Source organism: Gracilinanus agilis, chromosome 2, assembly GCF_016433145.1.
Source record: "Gracilinanus agilis isolate LMUSP501 chromosome 2, AgileGrace, whole genome shotgun sequence".
Classification (NCBI taxonomy): domain Eukaryota; kingdom Metazoa; phylum Chordata; class Mammalia; order Didelphimorphia; family Didelphidae; genus Gracilinanus; species Gracilinanus agilis.
The window spans coordinates 266,829,418-266,847,313 of record NC_058131.1 but is presented as its reverse complement, the minus strand read 5'-3'; the positions used below and the strand labels follow the sequence as shown (position 1 = coordinate 266,847,313).

The 17,896-nt window shown below is 36.3% G+C and overlaps 1 protein-coding gene across 1 annotated transcript in view; it reads right to left on the bottom strand.

The window, feature by feature from the left end:
• PRPF6 (pre-mRNA processing factor 6) overlaps positions 1 to 17,896 on the bottom strand; it is a 56,667-nt gene that overhangs the window by 16,536 nt on the left and 22,235 nt on the right. Inside the window, exons 12-18 of the mRNA XM_044663901.1 lie at positions 17,400 to 17,522; positions 11,519 to 11,640; positions 8,378 to 8,516; positions 6,029 to 6,148; positions 3,357 to 3,533; positions 2,594 to 2,727; positions 479 to 570 (exon numbers count right to left, since the gene is read on the bottom strand). Of these exons, the coding sequence (XP_044519836.1) occupies positions 479 to 570; positions 2,594 to 2,727; positions 3,357 to 3,533; positions 6,029 to 6,148; positions 8,378 to 8,516; positions 11,519 to 11,640; positions 17,400 to 17,522 (907 nt within the window). The remainder of the gene's footprint in view (positions 1 to 478; positions 571 to 2,593; positions 2,728 to 3,356; positions 3,534 to 6,028; positions 6,149 to 8,377; positions 8,517 to 11,518; positions 11,641 to 17,399; positions 17,523 to 17,896) is intronic.

Genomic DNA, 17,896 nt, shown 5'->3' with positions numbered 1-17,896 from the left:
TTTAATAGTTGTGTAGCCGTGGGCAAATTATTTAACCTCTTAGAGTATCAATTTCTTCATTTGTTAAAAAGAGGCAATACCCTCAGAACCCATATGCCAGGACTGCTGTATGGACCAAATGAAAATGTATGCAAAGTATTTGTAAACCTTAAGGTATTCAATATCAACTATTATGAAGGGCAAACATTTGATTTAGAAAATCCTTTTAACCTAAACAGATAAAAATATCTATTTTCTAAAACAGTAAGTAACATATGATGCTTCCCCAGCTGATTTTTTGAATTTTGGACATCAAGTAGTAACAAAGATCTAAACTCTGAAGTAGATCAATTACAACAGCTTTTAATTAAATATGAACCGGAATCTTAAATCCAAGATCCTTCAGGATCTTTTGCTTTCCAACAAGATAAAACAATTAATATGGTTATAATATATATAAAATATAATATGATATATATATTTGAAACCTGTTCTTTACCTGAGTTGGGACATTCCTGCAGGGCCTTGGCCATGAGTGTATTAGCAATGTTCTTCAGTCCAGCTCGGTATTCTAATCTCACAGATTCTAACCTGAAGACACAGATATCAGATAGCCAATCAAAATTAAGCAACTAACTCAATTACTACTCCAGTTCTATTTGAAAGACTGGAGTTTTAGACTTACTAAATAACAATAATAGCCATAAGGTACCTAGATCACTAACAGTTCCACTGTATCCCGAATAATGCTTTTGTGAAGAGTAGTAGAAAAGATTCTGACATGCCTATTCCATTACCATTCTTTGATATTAAACAGGTATATTTTTTTAATCCTTGCCTTCCATTCTAGTAACAACTCAAAGACAAAAAAGCAAGGAGTAGGCAAAAGGGTAAAGTAACTTGTCCAGGGTCACATGGCTAAGAAATATCTGATGCTGACAGTCAAAAGATGCAGACAAGCAATTTTCAGATGAAGAAATCAAAGTTATCAATAATCATATGAAAAAATGCTCTAAATTACTTTTTTTTTTAAATCTTTAACTTCTGTGTATTGGCTCCTAGGTGGAAGAGTGGTAAGGGTGGGCAATGGGAGTCAGGTGACTTGCCCAGGGTCACACAGCTGGGAAGTGTCTGAAGCTGAATTTGAACCTAGGACCTCCCATCTCTAGGTCTGACTCTCAATCCACTGAGCTACCCAGTTGCCCCCTCTAAATTACTCTTGATTAGAGAAATGCAAATTAAAACAATGCTGAGATATCACCTCAGATTGGCTAAAATAGCAGGAAAGAGATAAATGTTGGAGGAGATGTGGCAAAATCAGGATACTAATACACTATTGGTGGAGTTGTGAGCTGATACAAACATTCTGGAGGGCAATTTGGAATTATTCCCCAAAAGCTATAAAACAATGCATACCCGTTGATCCAGTAATACCATTACTAGGTTTGTATCCCAAAGAGATAAAAAAGGGCAAAGGACCTATTGTATAAAAATATTTATAGCAACTCCTTATGTGGTGGCAAAGCACTGGAAATTAAGGGGATGTCCATTAATTGGGGAATGGCTGAACAAATTGTGGTACATATTGGTGGAATACTATTGTGCTATAAGAAATCAAAAGCAAGATGATTTCAGAAAAAACTGGAAAGATCTACATGAACTGATGCAGAGTGAAATAAGCAGAACTGGGAGAACACCGTACACAATAACAGCAATATTGCATAATGATCAACTGTGAAAATTTGGCTACTCTCAGCAATGCAATGATCTGGGACAATCCTGAAAGATTTATGACAGAGAATGCTATCCATCCCAGAGAAAGAACTGTTGGGATCAGATGGAAGTAGATCAAAGCATACTATCTTTCACCTCAATGTATTTATGGTTTTATTTTGGGGTTTTGGTTTTATATAAGTGTGCTCTTACAACAATGACCAATATGGAAGTGTATTTTGCATGGTAAGAAAAATAAAATTTTTAAAAAAGTGTTTGAGGCCAGATTTGAATCCTGATCTTCCTGACTTAAAGGCTGGCACCCTATCCACTGTGTCTCCTAGCTAACTCTTGAACAGATCATTTTAATAGCTGTCAATACAAGGTTGAAGTCTGATGTTCCTTAGCATTATTAAAATCAAAAAGAGGAGATAAAATGAAAAATGGTAAGTCTGGTCTCTATTGAGCAAGGCCAGAAGAAATACAAGGCAAAATTAGTACTTGAAACATAAACAACATATGTAAAATTCAACCATTCCATACAAAGTCAGGCTATCAAAAAGAAAATGAGAGGCAATTAGGTAGCAGTGGTTAGAGTGCCAGCCTAGAGTTAGGAGGATCTGGGTTCAAATCTGTCATCAAATGTTTCTTGGCTGTATATCCCTGGGCAAGTCACTTAACCCTGATTGCCTAGCCACTGCTGCTCTTCTGTCTTAGAATTGATACTAAGGCGGAAGGTAAGGGTTTTTTTTTTTTTTTAAAAAAAAAAAAAGGAACTGGCCATGAAGAAGCTCCCCAAATCTCCTTTCGAACAAGGGATACTTAAGAAGCCCTCACTTTGCAAAGCCTGTCTAGAAGTAGAAGTTCAAATGCACAAGTTAAACATGACTATGTGACTTACCACAAATCAGGGTTCTTTGGATTCTTCAAACGTGATTTCTCCAAAATGGCTCTTGCTCTGGTTAGCTGTCCAACTTTCTCCTCCAGTCTTGAAAGTAAAAGCCACAGGGGTGTAGAATGGGGACACTTCTTCAACTATTTCCCAAAATAAAAAGTTTGAAGGGAGAATAGAAATCAGGAAATCAATATCATCTCCTATAGGAACCTGAGAAATAGTACTAAACAAACTCTGAAACAAATTAGTCTCTGCTACATGGCTACATCCCAGTTTGTTTTTTTGCATGTTTTTTACAATGTCACCTAAGAATGCTCTGCCTTTTCAATGCTTAGTCTCAACCAGAATGACTGAAAAAAAAAAAAGTCTCAACAGCTCTAATGTATACATACTCATAGGCAATAAAAAGACTTGTTATAAGTAGCATAGAAAACCAAAGGCATTATATAAATCCGGACTCCTTTTCCAATCCTAAACTTTTAAAAAAATGTTTCATTTTGCTACTGCAAAGTTAACCTTACAATCTGTAAACATATCTCTAAAAGGAATTTATAAAGTTCATACATAATGAAGTCAAGAAGGGAACATTCAATAATCTTGGCCAAGTCACTTTACTTAGTAGCTCCTCACTGCTAAGCCCTGGGGCCTTATCATTCTACTTACTAATAAAGATTAATAGCTAATTCACTAAGCGAGATCATCTCTTTGAAAGTGACAGCCAGGAAAGTCATTGGATAAATGAAAAACAGCTTGATCATAGCTCCCTTACTCCTTGGTTATAGGCTTCCCGAGCTTTTTCAGTCAGTTCTTCTTGCTCCTCAATCTGCCCTTTCATCATCCACAGTTTGGGGAAATCTTCATAGTGTTTCAAGGCTTCTTCACAGAGATCCTGAGCAGCTGCAATGTTCCCCAGCACCCACTCAAGCTTCACAGATTTCATAAACACCTAGACAAGGACAGAATGGATTTTATCACAAATTAACCAAAAACCAATTTATAGGTATTCCTTTTCCCAAGTGAAGAAATGGGTTTCACATGAATCAAAACCACCAAATGGTAAGAGATTAGAATAAAAGACACCACTGTCCCAGGACTTTAACCACCACTGTCATAGTTCTTCAAGGAATACTATAAAAAGCTTCTGCATACCAGTTTTCAGTCACATTAAGTATGTGCATAAAAAATGGTTCTCTGTCCTCTTCCACACAAAATTATAGAATACTTGAATAAGGAAAGAACCTCAGAGATCATTTAATCTAGTCTATATTTGAAGCATGAATCCTCTCTTCAATATCTTTTATACTCAATTTCAAATGAAGACCAAGAAGTAGTTGAGGAATTCACTACTTCCAAAAACAATTCTTTGCATTTTGGAAAAGTTTTAAGTCATTATGAAGTTTTTCATTCAACTGAGTCAAAAATTACCTTCCTACAATTTCTACCTATTGGTACTACTACTACCCTTTGGAACCAAATCAAGAAGTACAAATACCCTTCCTCCCCACCCTTTTTTTACATGCCTGCTCTTCAAATATTTGAAGGCAAGTATTCCAAGTTCTCTCTTTTCCAGAATCAATATCCCTATTTCATCAAAGAATCTTACTATGGTATAGTTTTTAATTCCTTCATTATCCTGTTTACATTCTTCTGGATGGACCCCAGAATAAATGGAAGGAGGGTCTGATTAGGATGGAATATAAGTGAACCAACTTCTTCCCTTCTTCTGGAAACTATGCTTCTAGTAATACACTATAAGATTCCATCAGTTTTACTGACTGCCTTGTTACTCTGTTAATTTATATGGAGCCTGAAGTTCATTAAAAGCTCCAGAACTTTTTTCACATCAACTGCTTTCCAGCTACAGTTTGCCCAACCTATACTTATGCAAATGATTTTTAAAATCTGTGTAGGACATTACATTTGACCCTATTTAATTTCATCTTATTGCACATGGTCCATAATTCTAATCTAATGAGTTATTTTCAGATAATGATTCTGTCATTTAACATAATTAACCATCCCAATTCTGTGTCACTGAAAAATCTGATGAAGATATGTTATCATGTCCTAGCTTCATAATAATAATAATAATAATAATTTATCTATATAGTGAGTTCTTTGTCTGTGTAGTTCTGCTTTGCTGTTTGTTTTTTAATGAGAGACACAACGGAGCTGAGCCTATAGCCAGGAACTCTTGGGTTCAAGTCTTGCCTCTGATACACATACTGGTTGTGTGACTAACTCCCTAAGAATATATAATTTGTTGGGGTTTTTTTTTTCATTTTGTTTTTTTTAAAAACCCTTACCTTCAGTCTTGGAGTCAATACTGTGTATAGGCTCCAAGGCAGAAGAGAAGAGTGGTAAGGGCTAGGTAATGGGGGTTAAGTGACTTGCCCAGGGTCACACAGCTAGAAAGTGTCTGAGGCCATATTTGAACCTAGGACCTCCCATCTCTAGGACTAGCTCTCAATCCACTGAGCCACCCAGCTGTCCCCTAAGACTATAAGTTTATACACACACACACACACACACACACACACACAAATTTTTAACACTTAAAAAAATTTTTGAGTTTCAAATTCTCTTTCCACACCCCTCTCTCCTTGTCCCTCCCTCTCCTCCCCCTTCCCTGAGACAATAAGCAATCTGCTATAGATTTTACATTGCAATCACATAATCACATAAAACATTTTTCCATATGAGTGAGACTAAATTTCAGAGAAGGTAATGTTTCCTTAGCAGAGAAAATTCCTCAATGGAAACTCCCAGCACCAATGAACTCACAGGTTCAGGCCCTCCTGTAATATAAGGAATCCTAAAAGTATTAGGGCAGTTTTAAAAGGTTAAAGCTTAAAACTATCTTAAAACTCTAGGGACAATTTGTAGTATTTTAAGCTTCACAAAGTGCTTTCCACACCACTGCAATGTGAAGTAAGCAGAATAAACATTATTTTCATTTCATACACAGGGAAACCAAGCGAAGTAAGATGGCTTGCCCAGTATAACAAAGGTGCTACGTATAAAAGAAGACTAAAACTCCCAAGTCCCCTGACTTTAGAGTCTTTTCCACCCTTTTCCACCAAATCATACTGCTTCTCATCAAAATGAAAACAATGCTGAACTGATCAAAAGCAAGGACAGAGCTCCCTGCCCTGGACCCACACAAGTTCTATAATATGAGAATAGCAGATCCTAAAAACAAAAACCTAACCCACCTGAGTTTTGAGTAAAGTAGAACAGCTTTGTTAGAAGAATGGCATTGCTCCTCCACAAGAAAACCACAACCATATTTTCTATTATATTTAAGAGAACTCCAGATTCCATAACCCCTACCCTGATTTGCCAGAACAGAATTCTCGAGTGCCTCCTCACAATCTCCAGTCCAAGAGGGTACCTACAAAACATGGTTAGGTCTATCATTCCTCCCCTTCCCTGACTTACTCTTGCAGTGGGAGCACTGCTCCGAGCCTTGGCCAACAGCCTCCTTGCCCGCTCATATTCATTGTTCTCTGACTCAAGTTTCACAGCAGCCAACCAGATCTCTTCGCTGTTGGGGTTGGCCTGTAGGTAAAACGACAGGCAAAACACACACAATTTATCAATAGCACATTTATTTCTTGCCTGATTAAAACTTCTGAGCTACTTCACAATATCAGAGAAAAATCACAAAATTATACCCACTAAGTATTCTATAAATATATACTATCTAATCTCCTCCCTTCATCCTCCATACATACACGTTACTATCATTATTATTATTTAGAGACAATAAATATGTATTGGCCAATTCTTGATAGTTCAAGTATAGATTAATGATGACAAAATTAAAAAATAAGACTAGTATCATTCTTCCACCCTGCAAAATTCTAGGCTGCTTCTCTCTGCTTTAAATCTATGTTCAATCAAGGGAATGTACTAGGGTCAAAAAAATATATAAAAACAAACCAAGTTATTTTTAATGATAATGGACTCTATAGTCAAATATGTACTATGGGATTATTTGGGGAGGGGGGTCGGAAAGTTATACAAAACCTATTATGCTCCTTTCCTCCTTTTCCCTACCTTCACTATTGTTATAAAAAAATAAAACATAACACTATACACCTAATTAATACAGAGCACTAAAGTCACTTTCCATGAAAACAACTGTAGGAGGTTAAAAGGATATTCAATTAAGGGTCATTACCTAAGAAACTGAGGAAGCATCAATTTTACAAATAATATAATTTGTCAATGCCAAAGTTATTATATTTAAAATGAACAACAAAAAAGTAAAACAAATACATGATTGTAATTAAGGTCAGCTAAAAACAACCAAAAGTAGTATAATCTCTTATGATTTTGTATTCTAAACTCAGAGAACAATGAATGGGTTTCTTGCTAACATAAGTCCTAAGATAGTAGCACAAAATTCAGTCTCTTACACAAAGAACCATTCACTCTAACATATGTTCAAGGCCACTTTCTCAAGTTGGTCTGCACTATCTTCAATTTACATGGAGAGAGTAGTTCTAGGAGTTGCTATATATTTTAGATGTAGAATTGGAATTTGACTTCTTTGATAAAGATGTTTGATTGACTTCTTTGATAAAGATGTCTGATTGTTCATAAAATTTCAGAATGTTTACATTGAGGTTATAGAGGGCTCAATATTTAATGACTTGAGGTGTAAAGTGCTACCAAATGCATCCCATTTTTGAACCAAACAGCAGAAGCCAAATGTGACTCAGCTTACTCAGCTTAACTAAGAGACCATAGAGACTCAAAAGGCACCAGTCTTGATAAATTAATGCATAGTTGTATAGGATGAAGCAGACCTTGTCTTTTATTCTTTCTGCTAAGTGGGTACCCCAAAACCCTGAAATCCTTTCAAACCATATGTATAACAACTCATAACTTATTCTTTTACTTCTCGATTATTTTCATTAATGGAGAGGAGATAAGATATTGAAAAACAGAGCATCCAAAAATCATTTCTATTCAGCTTAAGAATGTGGCCAGACAAAAAATTGGAAAAAGAGAATGCCCTTCGACTGGGGAATGGCTGAACAAATTGTGGTATCTGATGATGATGGAATACTATTGTGCTCAAAGGAATAAAGAACTGGAGGAATTCCATGTGAATTGGAATGACCTCCAGGAATTGATGCAGAGTGAAAGGAGCAGAGCCAGGAGAACACTGTACACAGAGACAGATACATTGTGATACAATTGAATGTAATGGACTTCTCTACTAGTAGCAATGCAAGGATCCAGAGCAAAGCTGAGGGACTTATGAGAAAGAAAACTATCCACATTCAGAGGAAGAACTGTGGGAGGAAAAACACAGAAGAAAAACAACTGCTTGAACACATGGGTTTATGGGGATATTATTGAGGATGTAGACACTAAACGATAACTCTATTCCAACTATCAATAATATGGAATTAGGTCTTAATCAATGATACATGTAAAACCCAGTGGAATTGTGCATCAGCTAAGGGGAGTTAGGGGGGTTTGGGGGAGACGGAAAGAACATGAAACATGTTACTATGGGAAAATATTCAAAATTTTAAAAAAATTTTTAATTAAGAAAAAAAAAGAATGTGGCCAGATACATTTAGATCATCACTCTTTCCTCCTATTTCAGACCTACTATCAATGTGGGACTAATCCATTCCTGAGCAATTAAAAGATCTTGAGGAAAAGGGCAGATATGTATTCTCTATGGGTTTTTGCTATTCTTAAGTCCAAATTCCCTCAGGCCTCAACATTTCCCCTGTTTATTATGTTAGTGACAGTTATACCCACCTGGAAAGCCAAGGCCAAGATGCTTCTTGCAGCAGGTACATCTCCCGCCAACCACTTGGACTTGGCACCCATGAGCCAAAGCACCTCAGCCTTAGGGCAGTGGGCCACTGCTCTCTGTAGGAGTGCTTCGAGGGATTCTCTACAAGACAACAGGGAATTATAGTTACTGGGACCTTGCAGCCATAAACTTGTGGAAACCAGTGTGCTAACTTCCACTATCGTCTGATGTTGTAAATATAGTTATTGTTTCAAAGTCCAAAACTATAAATGATTCATCAAGTTTTACAATGGGGAGGGCTCGGGAAACTCTTTTTGCCCATAAAAATCCTAAAACCAACTTCACAATAAGGTTCTACAAAGCAGCTCATTGTTTAACTACCACTCTCTGATAAAAGCAACTTCAGGAGAGACCCCCCTCCCCCCACCCTTTTACAACTTGTATCTTGGAAAAGGCCTGCTCACTGAAGTTTTTTTTCTCATTGGATATGGTGCTAAGTCAGGTCTTTTCACCTTGAATTGCTGAAAATAGCCTGGATACCAGTGATAAAAAATTATAGTCGAGTTTTTCTTCCAACAGGAAAAGAAGAAAATAACAAACACTATTATTTTAGAAGAGTTATTTTTAAGGTGACTGAGCTTGTAGTGGCATTTCACAGCTCCTTGATCTTTTTTTTTTAAAGTTTTATTGATGCTTTTAAAAAAACATCACTGTCACTTATAAATGATTCTCCCTTCCCTATAAACAGACCCCACCCTAGTAACAAAACTCCTTGATCTCTGACAAACATTCTCGGTAAAAATAATAGTAGCTAACATTTATATACTGCTTTAAAATTCGTAAAAGCACTTTACATATAGTTACACTTTATCCTCACAACAATCATGGGAGGTAATTACTATTATCTCCATTTTACATTTAAAGAAACTGAAACAAACAGAAGTGCAGTGCTTTGCCTAGGGTCACCAAGAATTCAGACTTCCTGATTATAGGTCCAGTGCTCTATCAATTGTGCCACTTAAGTGACTCAAGACTCTTAAGACAATAAATTGAAAAATAGTTGTTGATCCACACGGTGGTTGGGGAAGTGAGAAAGGGTCTCCTCACCAAGAGCTCCTTAAACTGACAAAATCATAGATTCAGAGCAAGAAAAAAAAAAAAAAAAAAAAAGGCTCCCCATCACTGGAAGCAGTGGCTGGATAAACACTATTGAGAATGTTTTGGCACAGATTCCTATTCAGATAGGAATTATATTAGATGACCTCTTAGTTCCTTTCCAGCTCCTGAGATTCTACAATTCTAGGTTCATGTACCAAACTACTAGGTATTGGAAATACACACAAAGTCCAGCAATCCACTATGAAACTTTTTAAGGATATATGAACTAGAAGTAAAGTCCTGTGATCCCATGCACATGTCATTCAAACCCTAAAGAACAGTTCAAGATTTCTCATTCCTTTATTTCCTTAGCTTCTGAACTGAGTTGAATGGGAATGAAAGAACTACAAAGATAGAATCAAGTAATGTTGAAGCTAATCACTCTAAAGTATCACTTTAGGGATATACATGGAGAAATGTCCTATCAGGAAAAGGATTAACAATTTTACAAGAGAGAAAGAAAATCTAGGTTGTTAAAACAACTTGGCACTAGATATCATTAACATATACTTAGGACCTTTATAAATTCAGTAGGATTGACCCAGATTCAAGTAACATCATACAGAAGAAGCACTAGCAAAACTATATGTTTGTGTGTTAACACCCTCAAGAGTTAAACATTTAAGAAATTGCAACACTTAATTTAATCAGAGTTTATATCCAATAAACAAAACCTCAAATATTTTTTCAATTAAAGAGACAATTAAAAATTATCCAAGACCTCCTCAGAGCATAAGCATTAGCCAAAAATCAGAACTAACCAACTCTAAATGAAAAGCATATGATTCTAATCTCAAATAACTCACCCTCCCACATTGTTAGAAGCCCAATTCAATTGTCTGAAGATCTCTCAGCACCCTTACTCTCAATCCATTCTAAATAAGCAATTTATCATAATCTTCCCTTACTAAAGCATTCTAAACACCTGACTGACCACAAAGAGAGAGAGAGAGAGAGAGAGAGAGAGAGAAAGAGAGAGAGGGAGGGAGGGAGGGAGGGAGAGAGGGAGAGAAGGAGAGAGAGAGAGAANAAGAAAGAAAGAAAGAAAGAAAGAAAGAAAGAAAGAAAGAAAGAAAGAAAGAAAGAAAGAAAGAAAGAAAGAAAGAAAGAAAGAAAGAAAGAAAGAAAGAAAGAAAGAAAGAAAGAAAGAAAGAAAGAAAGAAAGAAAGAAAGAAAGAAAGAAAGAAAGAAAGAAAGAAAGAAAGAAAGAAAGAAAGAAAGAAAGAAAGAAAGAAAGAAAGAAAGAAAGAAAGAAAGAAAGAAAGAAAGAAAGAAAGAAAGAAAGAAAGAAAGAAAGAAAGAAAGAAAGAAAGAAAGAAAGAAAGAAAGAAAGAAAGAAAGAAAGAAAGAAAGAAAGAAAGAAAGAAAGAAAGAAAGAAAGAGAAATACTCAATCAGCTCAGTGGCAGTTAAAAGTCTCAGGCTGTGCACTCTAACTCTGGATCTGCCACCAAACTCAATGGGTGATACTTCTCCCTTAGTGTCACAATGTGACACAGTGAGCTATTTATTTCTCCACATGAAAAATGATGATAATCCTACACAAAATGGTTGTAAAGGTTAACTTAAAGTAAGACTACAAAGTGGTTGGCCAACAAAAGTGTTATAAAAGATTTTTATCTTCATCATGACCTGCCTCTGAGCACCTCTTCTCCAATAAATCACTTCAAAGGATCAGGATTTAACCATTCAGAAGAGAGCACTCCTTCAAATAAACTTTTGCCTTCTATCTTAGAATGGATACTGTGTTTTGGTTCCAAGGCAGAAGTATTTGTTCCAAGGCAGAAGAGTGGCAAGGGCCAGGCAATACGGGTTAAGTGACTTGTCCAGGGTCTCACAGCTAGGAAATGCCTGAGGCCAGATATGAACCCAAGACTGCCCATCTCTAGGCCTGGCTCTCAATCCAGAGCTATCTAGCTGCTCCCCCTCACCCCCAATGCATGGATTTACCCCAGTCTGAAAGGTGCTGATTATCTCACAACATACCTGGTCCCATGGTTCTTCTCAAAGTAAGCAGCTCGCAACCAGACACTCTTCTTGCTAGGGAAAACTTGCAGGGCATAAGCATAAATAGCTCGGGCACACTCCAGTGCATTGTGGGCAACACACTAAACAGAAGGGAAAAATAGATAAAAATAGGCATTAGAATATTCTCCAAAGGGAACAGATGGAATGATTCATCCCTGCACAGTCGTGATTCCTAGTAATGATATTTACTAGGAATTGCATCATATTGGTCGATCACAATTAAACATCATAACCCAAGATAGAGGAAAAGCTTGTATAAGAAATTGAAAACCAAAGAAGAAACATATGGAGCTTTCTGTTTCTGGTTGGTCCTACTGCTTGCTAACAATTTAAAGCAGAATACAAGACATTAGTCATCTGCAACAAGTGTTCTCTTTCTTGAGGACCTCGATCTTTCACACTAGTTTAATTATCATCTCTTTACAAATGACTTCCAGCTCTATATCCAACTCTAGTCTCTCTCCTAATCGCCAGCTGTGCATCACCAACTGCCTACTGGATACTTCAAACTGGATGTCCTATACATATCTAAAAAAGAACTCTTAATTTTCTCAAAATCCACCCTTCTCCCAAACTTCTATATTTCTATTGAGGGCATCACCAATCTTCTAGTCACTCTTGACTCCTCACCCTCACTCACCTCACCCAATCAAGTTCAATCAATTGCCAATTCTTGTTTCTACCTCAGTAATACTCCTCTTGAAAATAACCCATTTTCTCCATTTACACAACCACTAGTTCAGACCCTCAGTATCTCTTACCTTGACTACTGAAATAGCTGTCTGATTCATCTCCCCAAGGTTGCCAAAGGGATTCTCCTAAAGTACAAGTCTGACCATGCTACTCTCCTATTCAATAAAATCCTAGGGACTCCCTTATTTGCTTTTGAGTTAAAATTTCAACTCCTCTGGTTATGTCCCTAAGGCTTTTCACACTGGTCCCAATATAGTCTTCTTACAAGAATAGTCTTCTATTCTTTTTACACTATATTCTCCCTCACATAACACTATGGTCCAGTAAAAGTGTTTTCTTTCTATTCCTCATACACACTACACATCTCCCAACTCTATTACTTTACATCAGCCATCTATGCCTGCAATTCATTACTTCCTCACTACCACTTCTTCAGAATCCCTAGTTTCCTTCAAGGTGGTTTAAATACCACTTTCTATGCGAGGATTCCTGATCTCCCCAGCTAACAGTGACCTCCAAACAAAAAGTCAGGGGAGCGAGGGAGGCAGGGAGAAATGGGATGGGATGTATTTTTATACATGTTGTATCTCCCAGGTAGAAGAAAAGAACTCTGAGAGGAGGGTTTGTTTTTAAAAGTAAATATTAATTTTTTTCTAAATCATCTATATTTTCCAAAAATGGTATATTCCTTCCTCTCACAGAAGGCAATCCTTCTAATACTGTTTCACTTTTATTTTGCTATCTTTGGTGCCTAGCACAGTGCCTGACACATTGTAGATGCTTAATGATTGATTGATTTCAGCTCCAAAAAAAAATATATCATTAAATAATTTTTTAAGCCCATACCTTCTGTCTTAGAATCAATACTCCAACAGTTCCTTTGGCAGTATATATGAAGAGACAGCTCTCAAAGGAAGAAATTAAAACTATGTAGTCATATGAAAAAATGCTCAAATCATTATTGACTAGAAAACAAATTCTGAGATACTAGCTATTAGATTGGTTAACAAAACCAAAAAGATAAATGATAAATGTTGAAGGGAAATATAGGAAAATTGGAACACAACTATACTTTTGGTGGAACTGTGAACTGATACAAACATTCTGGAAAGCAATATGGAACTATGCTCAAAGGGCCATAAAACTATGCATACTCCTTGACCCAGCCAATACTATTACTGGGTTTGTATATCAAAAAGATCAGAAATATGGGAAAAGGATCTAACTATAAAAATCTTTTTAGCAGCTCTTTTTGTAGTGTCAAAGAATTGGAAGCTAAGAGTTTGTTCATCACTTGGGGAATGGATGAACAAGTGGTGGTATGTGGTTATAAAGGAATATTATTGTGCTATAGAAATGACCAACAGGATGAGTTAAAAAAAACAACCAGAAACACTTGTAAGAATTGATGCAAAGTGAAGTGAGAGAACCAGAACAGTGTATACAAAACCAGAAATGTTGCATGATGATCAACTATTAAAGACTAAACTATTACCAGCAAAGCAAATTTCCAAGATATTCACAAGGGACTCATGATGAAAAATGCTATCCATAACCAAAGGAACTGTTGGAGTTTGACTGCAAATCAAAGCATGCTACCTTCTACTTTATTTCCTTCATCAGTTTTTTATTTTATTTGTGATAAATGTCTTTTGTCACAACATGAGCAATATGGAAAAATGTGTTGCACGAAAGCATTGGTATAACCCAGTGATAGGCAAACTTTCTAAAGAGGGGACCAAAGGAAAAGAAATGCTCATCTGTCAGTCTGTTTCTAAGGCAACTCTTTCGAAGTTTCATTGTATGGTATCCTACTCAGTGTATTCATCAGATTAGGAATAATGTCCCGCTATTAGATAGAAACATTTCAGGGGGCCTGCTGGTTGTTGTTTGCCCATCACTGGTATAACCTATAATCAAACTATTTACCACTTTTGAGGGGGTGGGATTCTGATTCCTAAAATGCCAGACAACAATTGTCAAAAATTGTTTCTAGGGTCAGCTAGGTGGTTCAGTAGATTGAGAGCCAGATCTGGAGATGAGAGGTCCTGAGTTCAAATTTAACCTCAGACACTTCCTGATTATGTGACCCTGGGCAAGCTACTTAACTCCCACGCCTAGCCCTTACCACTCTTCTGCCTTGGAACCAATACAGAGTACTAATTCTAAGAAAGAAAGTATGGATTTAAAAAAATTGTTTCTACATGTATTTAATTTCTTTTAAAGAAAGTAAACAGTATATAGAAAAACTGGAGTAGAGAGAGTCTTGAACCAGGGAGACCAATTAGGAGGCTGTTACAACTAAGCATGAAGTAATGAGGGTTTGAACTAAGGTGAAAGCTATATAAGTGGAAAGAATAAATAACTGGCAATTGAATGGATACATGGGTTAGAGGAAAAGTGATGGCTCAAATATAATGCCAAGATTACAAACCAGGGAGTCTAGCAAAATGGTGAAGCCTTTGATAGAATAAGAAAATTTGGAAGAGGAAAGAATCTTGGCATGATGATGAAACGAGTTTTGGATATATTAAGCTAAAACAGGCCTGCTCTACAATATAGTTTGAAATGTCCAAATTGACAATATAGGCTTGAAACTCAAGGGAGAAACTGGGGCTAAATAGATCAATCTTGAAGTCATCTCCATATTAATAGTTAAATACCTTAAGAAGGCATTTACTAAGTGAAATTGCCCAGAAAGAGTATAGACTGTTCCTCAAGGAAGCAGGGTCAGCCTAGACAGTGAACAAACCTGGGAAATAGCCACAGTTAGGGGTCATGATATCAAAGATGAACCAACTTAAAATAGATAGAGAGTGCTCAGACAGGTAGGAGGTGAGCCAGGAGAGGAAAGTGTCTAAAAAAAACCAGAACAGAGTACCTAGGAGGAGAGGATGGTTAACAGCATAAAACAATAAACTTTGAGAATAACAATACTAATAGCTAACATTTATTCAGCACTTTTTTGTGAGTTTTGTGATTTGCTTTACATACTGTTATCTCATTTGATTCTCATAACAATCCTATTAGGTGAGTGCTTTTATTATCATTTTACAATGAGGAAACTGAAGCTTAGAGAGATTAGTGACTTGCCTAGAGTCACACAGCTAATAAGTATCAGAGGCAAAAAGGGAACCTAAGTCTTCCTGACTCCAAATGCATTGTTCTACCCACTGTACCACTTAGTCTTGATACCTATATATATAAAAAAAAAAGACCACCAGATTTGGCAATTAAGAGACCAATGGTAACTTTGTGGAGAATAATTTCAGATCAATGACAGGATCTGAAACTAGAAAGAAAAGGAAAGTAAGTGGAACAACAAGTAAGCTTTTTCAAAATGTCTGGTTGAAAAAAGGAGAAGGAAAAATATGTATACCTTTGAACAGTCTAGCAATGTCATACCTATCACAAAGCTTTTTGTACCCAGGTAAGCAGAAACATCCAGATGAAAAAGGACACTATCTTATAGACAAACTAGACAATCCACTGTTCCCAAACCCTGAACTTCCCACTCCCACCTTCACACAAACTTGTCTCCTATGTCTGGAACTGACTCTCCATCCTCAACTCCAAATTCGATCTAATGAAATCTTTTTCTTTCTTCAAGGCACTTGCATAAAATCTTCTCTCATAACTCCAACTTGAAGGGATCCTTCCCTTCTTGAACCATTCATGCCACTCTATCTGACATCTCCTGTACACCAAGTTGTATTTTAATCTGTATCATGGTTAATTGTGTGTGCTTCTTTCTCTACTGGGTTGTAAATTTTTTATGTGAAAAGGACATCATCTTTTATGTTGGTATGACGAGAGTCTAGTCCAAGGTCTTACACAAAGTAGACATTTAATGAATGTCTGATAAATTGGAAAGAATGCAAAGGAAGAATAAAGACCCACTTCCATTCACAGTAAATAATAGTAAAAAGTTAACTTTCTCAATCACTGATTTGTACATTCTTGACCAAGGGGAGAATAGAGCCAGACAATCCTTAGCACTGTAGAATGTAGTACAAAGAATGTTCTACCTTCAGCACAGAAAAGGCTTTAGCTTTCATTCTTTCTGATAAGAGGTGCTTTCAAAAATAGTTATATTTATAGCTATATGTGAAAGATGAGGTTGTTTAGAGGAACAATCTAAAATAGCATAAGCACCTCCATTATATGTTAGTCACATTTAAACAAGTTGCTATCAAATAAGGAAAAAAGAAAATAGCTAAGCAGATTGGCATTAAGTTCAGAAAAAAAAAATATGGCTCTGAATAGTTAGGGAAGAAAACACAAATCTGGTGAAGTCTTTTGTACCAGATTCACTAAGGAGACAGTTACTGCTCATTTGGTACTGAGCTACTTGAAATTCAATTACTAAGTTGCTTGTAAATAACGTGATTTCTTATAGACTAGAGATAATCAATTTATTAAAATATTGTCATTTGTTAATTCAATATTATTTAGTAAGCACCTACATTTGATGGACAGGAAAGATAAATAAGACACAATTCCTTCCCTCAAGTAACTTATAATATGGGTGGAGATAATATAGGTATCCAGATAAATTTCATATACACTATCTGATGAGAAACAACTGTAATTAATCTTTCCAGATTGTAGCCAGATCAAGAGTCCATTACCCACAAATTAAATTTACTCCATGAATTCATAGCAATGTAGATTTAAGTTGCTTAATATACTTTCATAAATAATGGAAAGAGGGGAAAGGGGTGAAAACTGTTCAGATACTATATAACAAGTCTGTCTACTTCCTACAAGTCTCTTTTTAAGTGTCACATCCCAGGCAAGGGCTTTTCTGATCAGCTCCAATTTTTAGTACTCCCTCTGCCCCCTAAACTACTTATTTATTTTGTAAACACTTTGCATTTAGTTTTTTGTATTCTTGTTGTTTTCACCCATTCGAATGTAAAATAGCTGGAGTAGCCATAGGGCTGGGACTGTCTCATTTTTGTCTTTTTATTTCTAACATCTAGCTCAGTACCTGGCACATAGTGGGTATTTAATAAATTTTATTGAAGAGAATTGTCACAAAATTCCCCACAACAAACACACAGAGTATTATTGTGTGTGTGTGTACAGATATAGATAGATAGACAGATAGATCGATTTATCACAGACTTGATCACAGACTCACACTATCCGCATCTTCCATCCAGGTATGTTTTCTGTCTTCTTCCTCAATCCCAATGCCAATGACCGCACGCATAACAGCTTGGCAAGTGGCCACACTTCCAGCTTTATCACACTCCTCAGCATCCTAAATACAGAGATACAATGTTAAATATAAATTAACACAGAGCCTAATCTTGAGCAAGGTGTTCTCTCCAGGTCAAAGATTCTTCTAAGGACAAAAGATTTTTTTCCAATACAGAAGCTTCTGCATTAGAGCACATTTTCCCCCTAGAATCACCCATCTCAATTTTGGATGCCATTTTTCTTCTCCATTGGCAAAGAGTAACCAGTTTCATAAACATACAATGTAAATTCTTCAGAAATTTGTACACTGTTTGAGCAAAGTGGTTATTATGAAAGAGGGAAAAAGTTAGGTGTTTATAGCCCTGGGGCAAAGAGATATATTTATATCGGGTATATTTATGCCTATGCAGCTGTGTTTCACTGCTTCTAACAGTA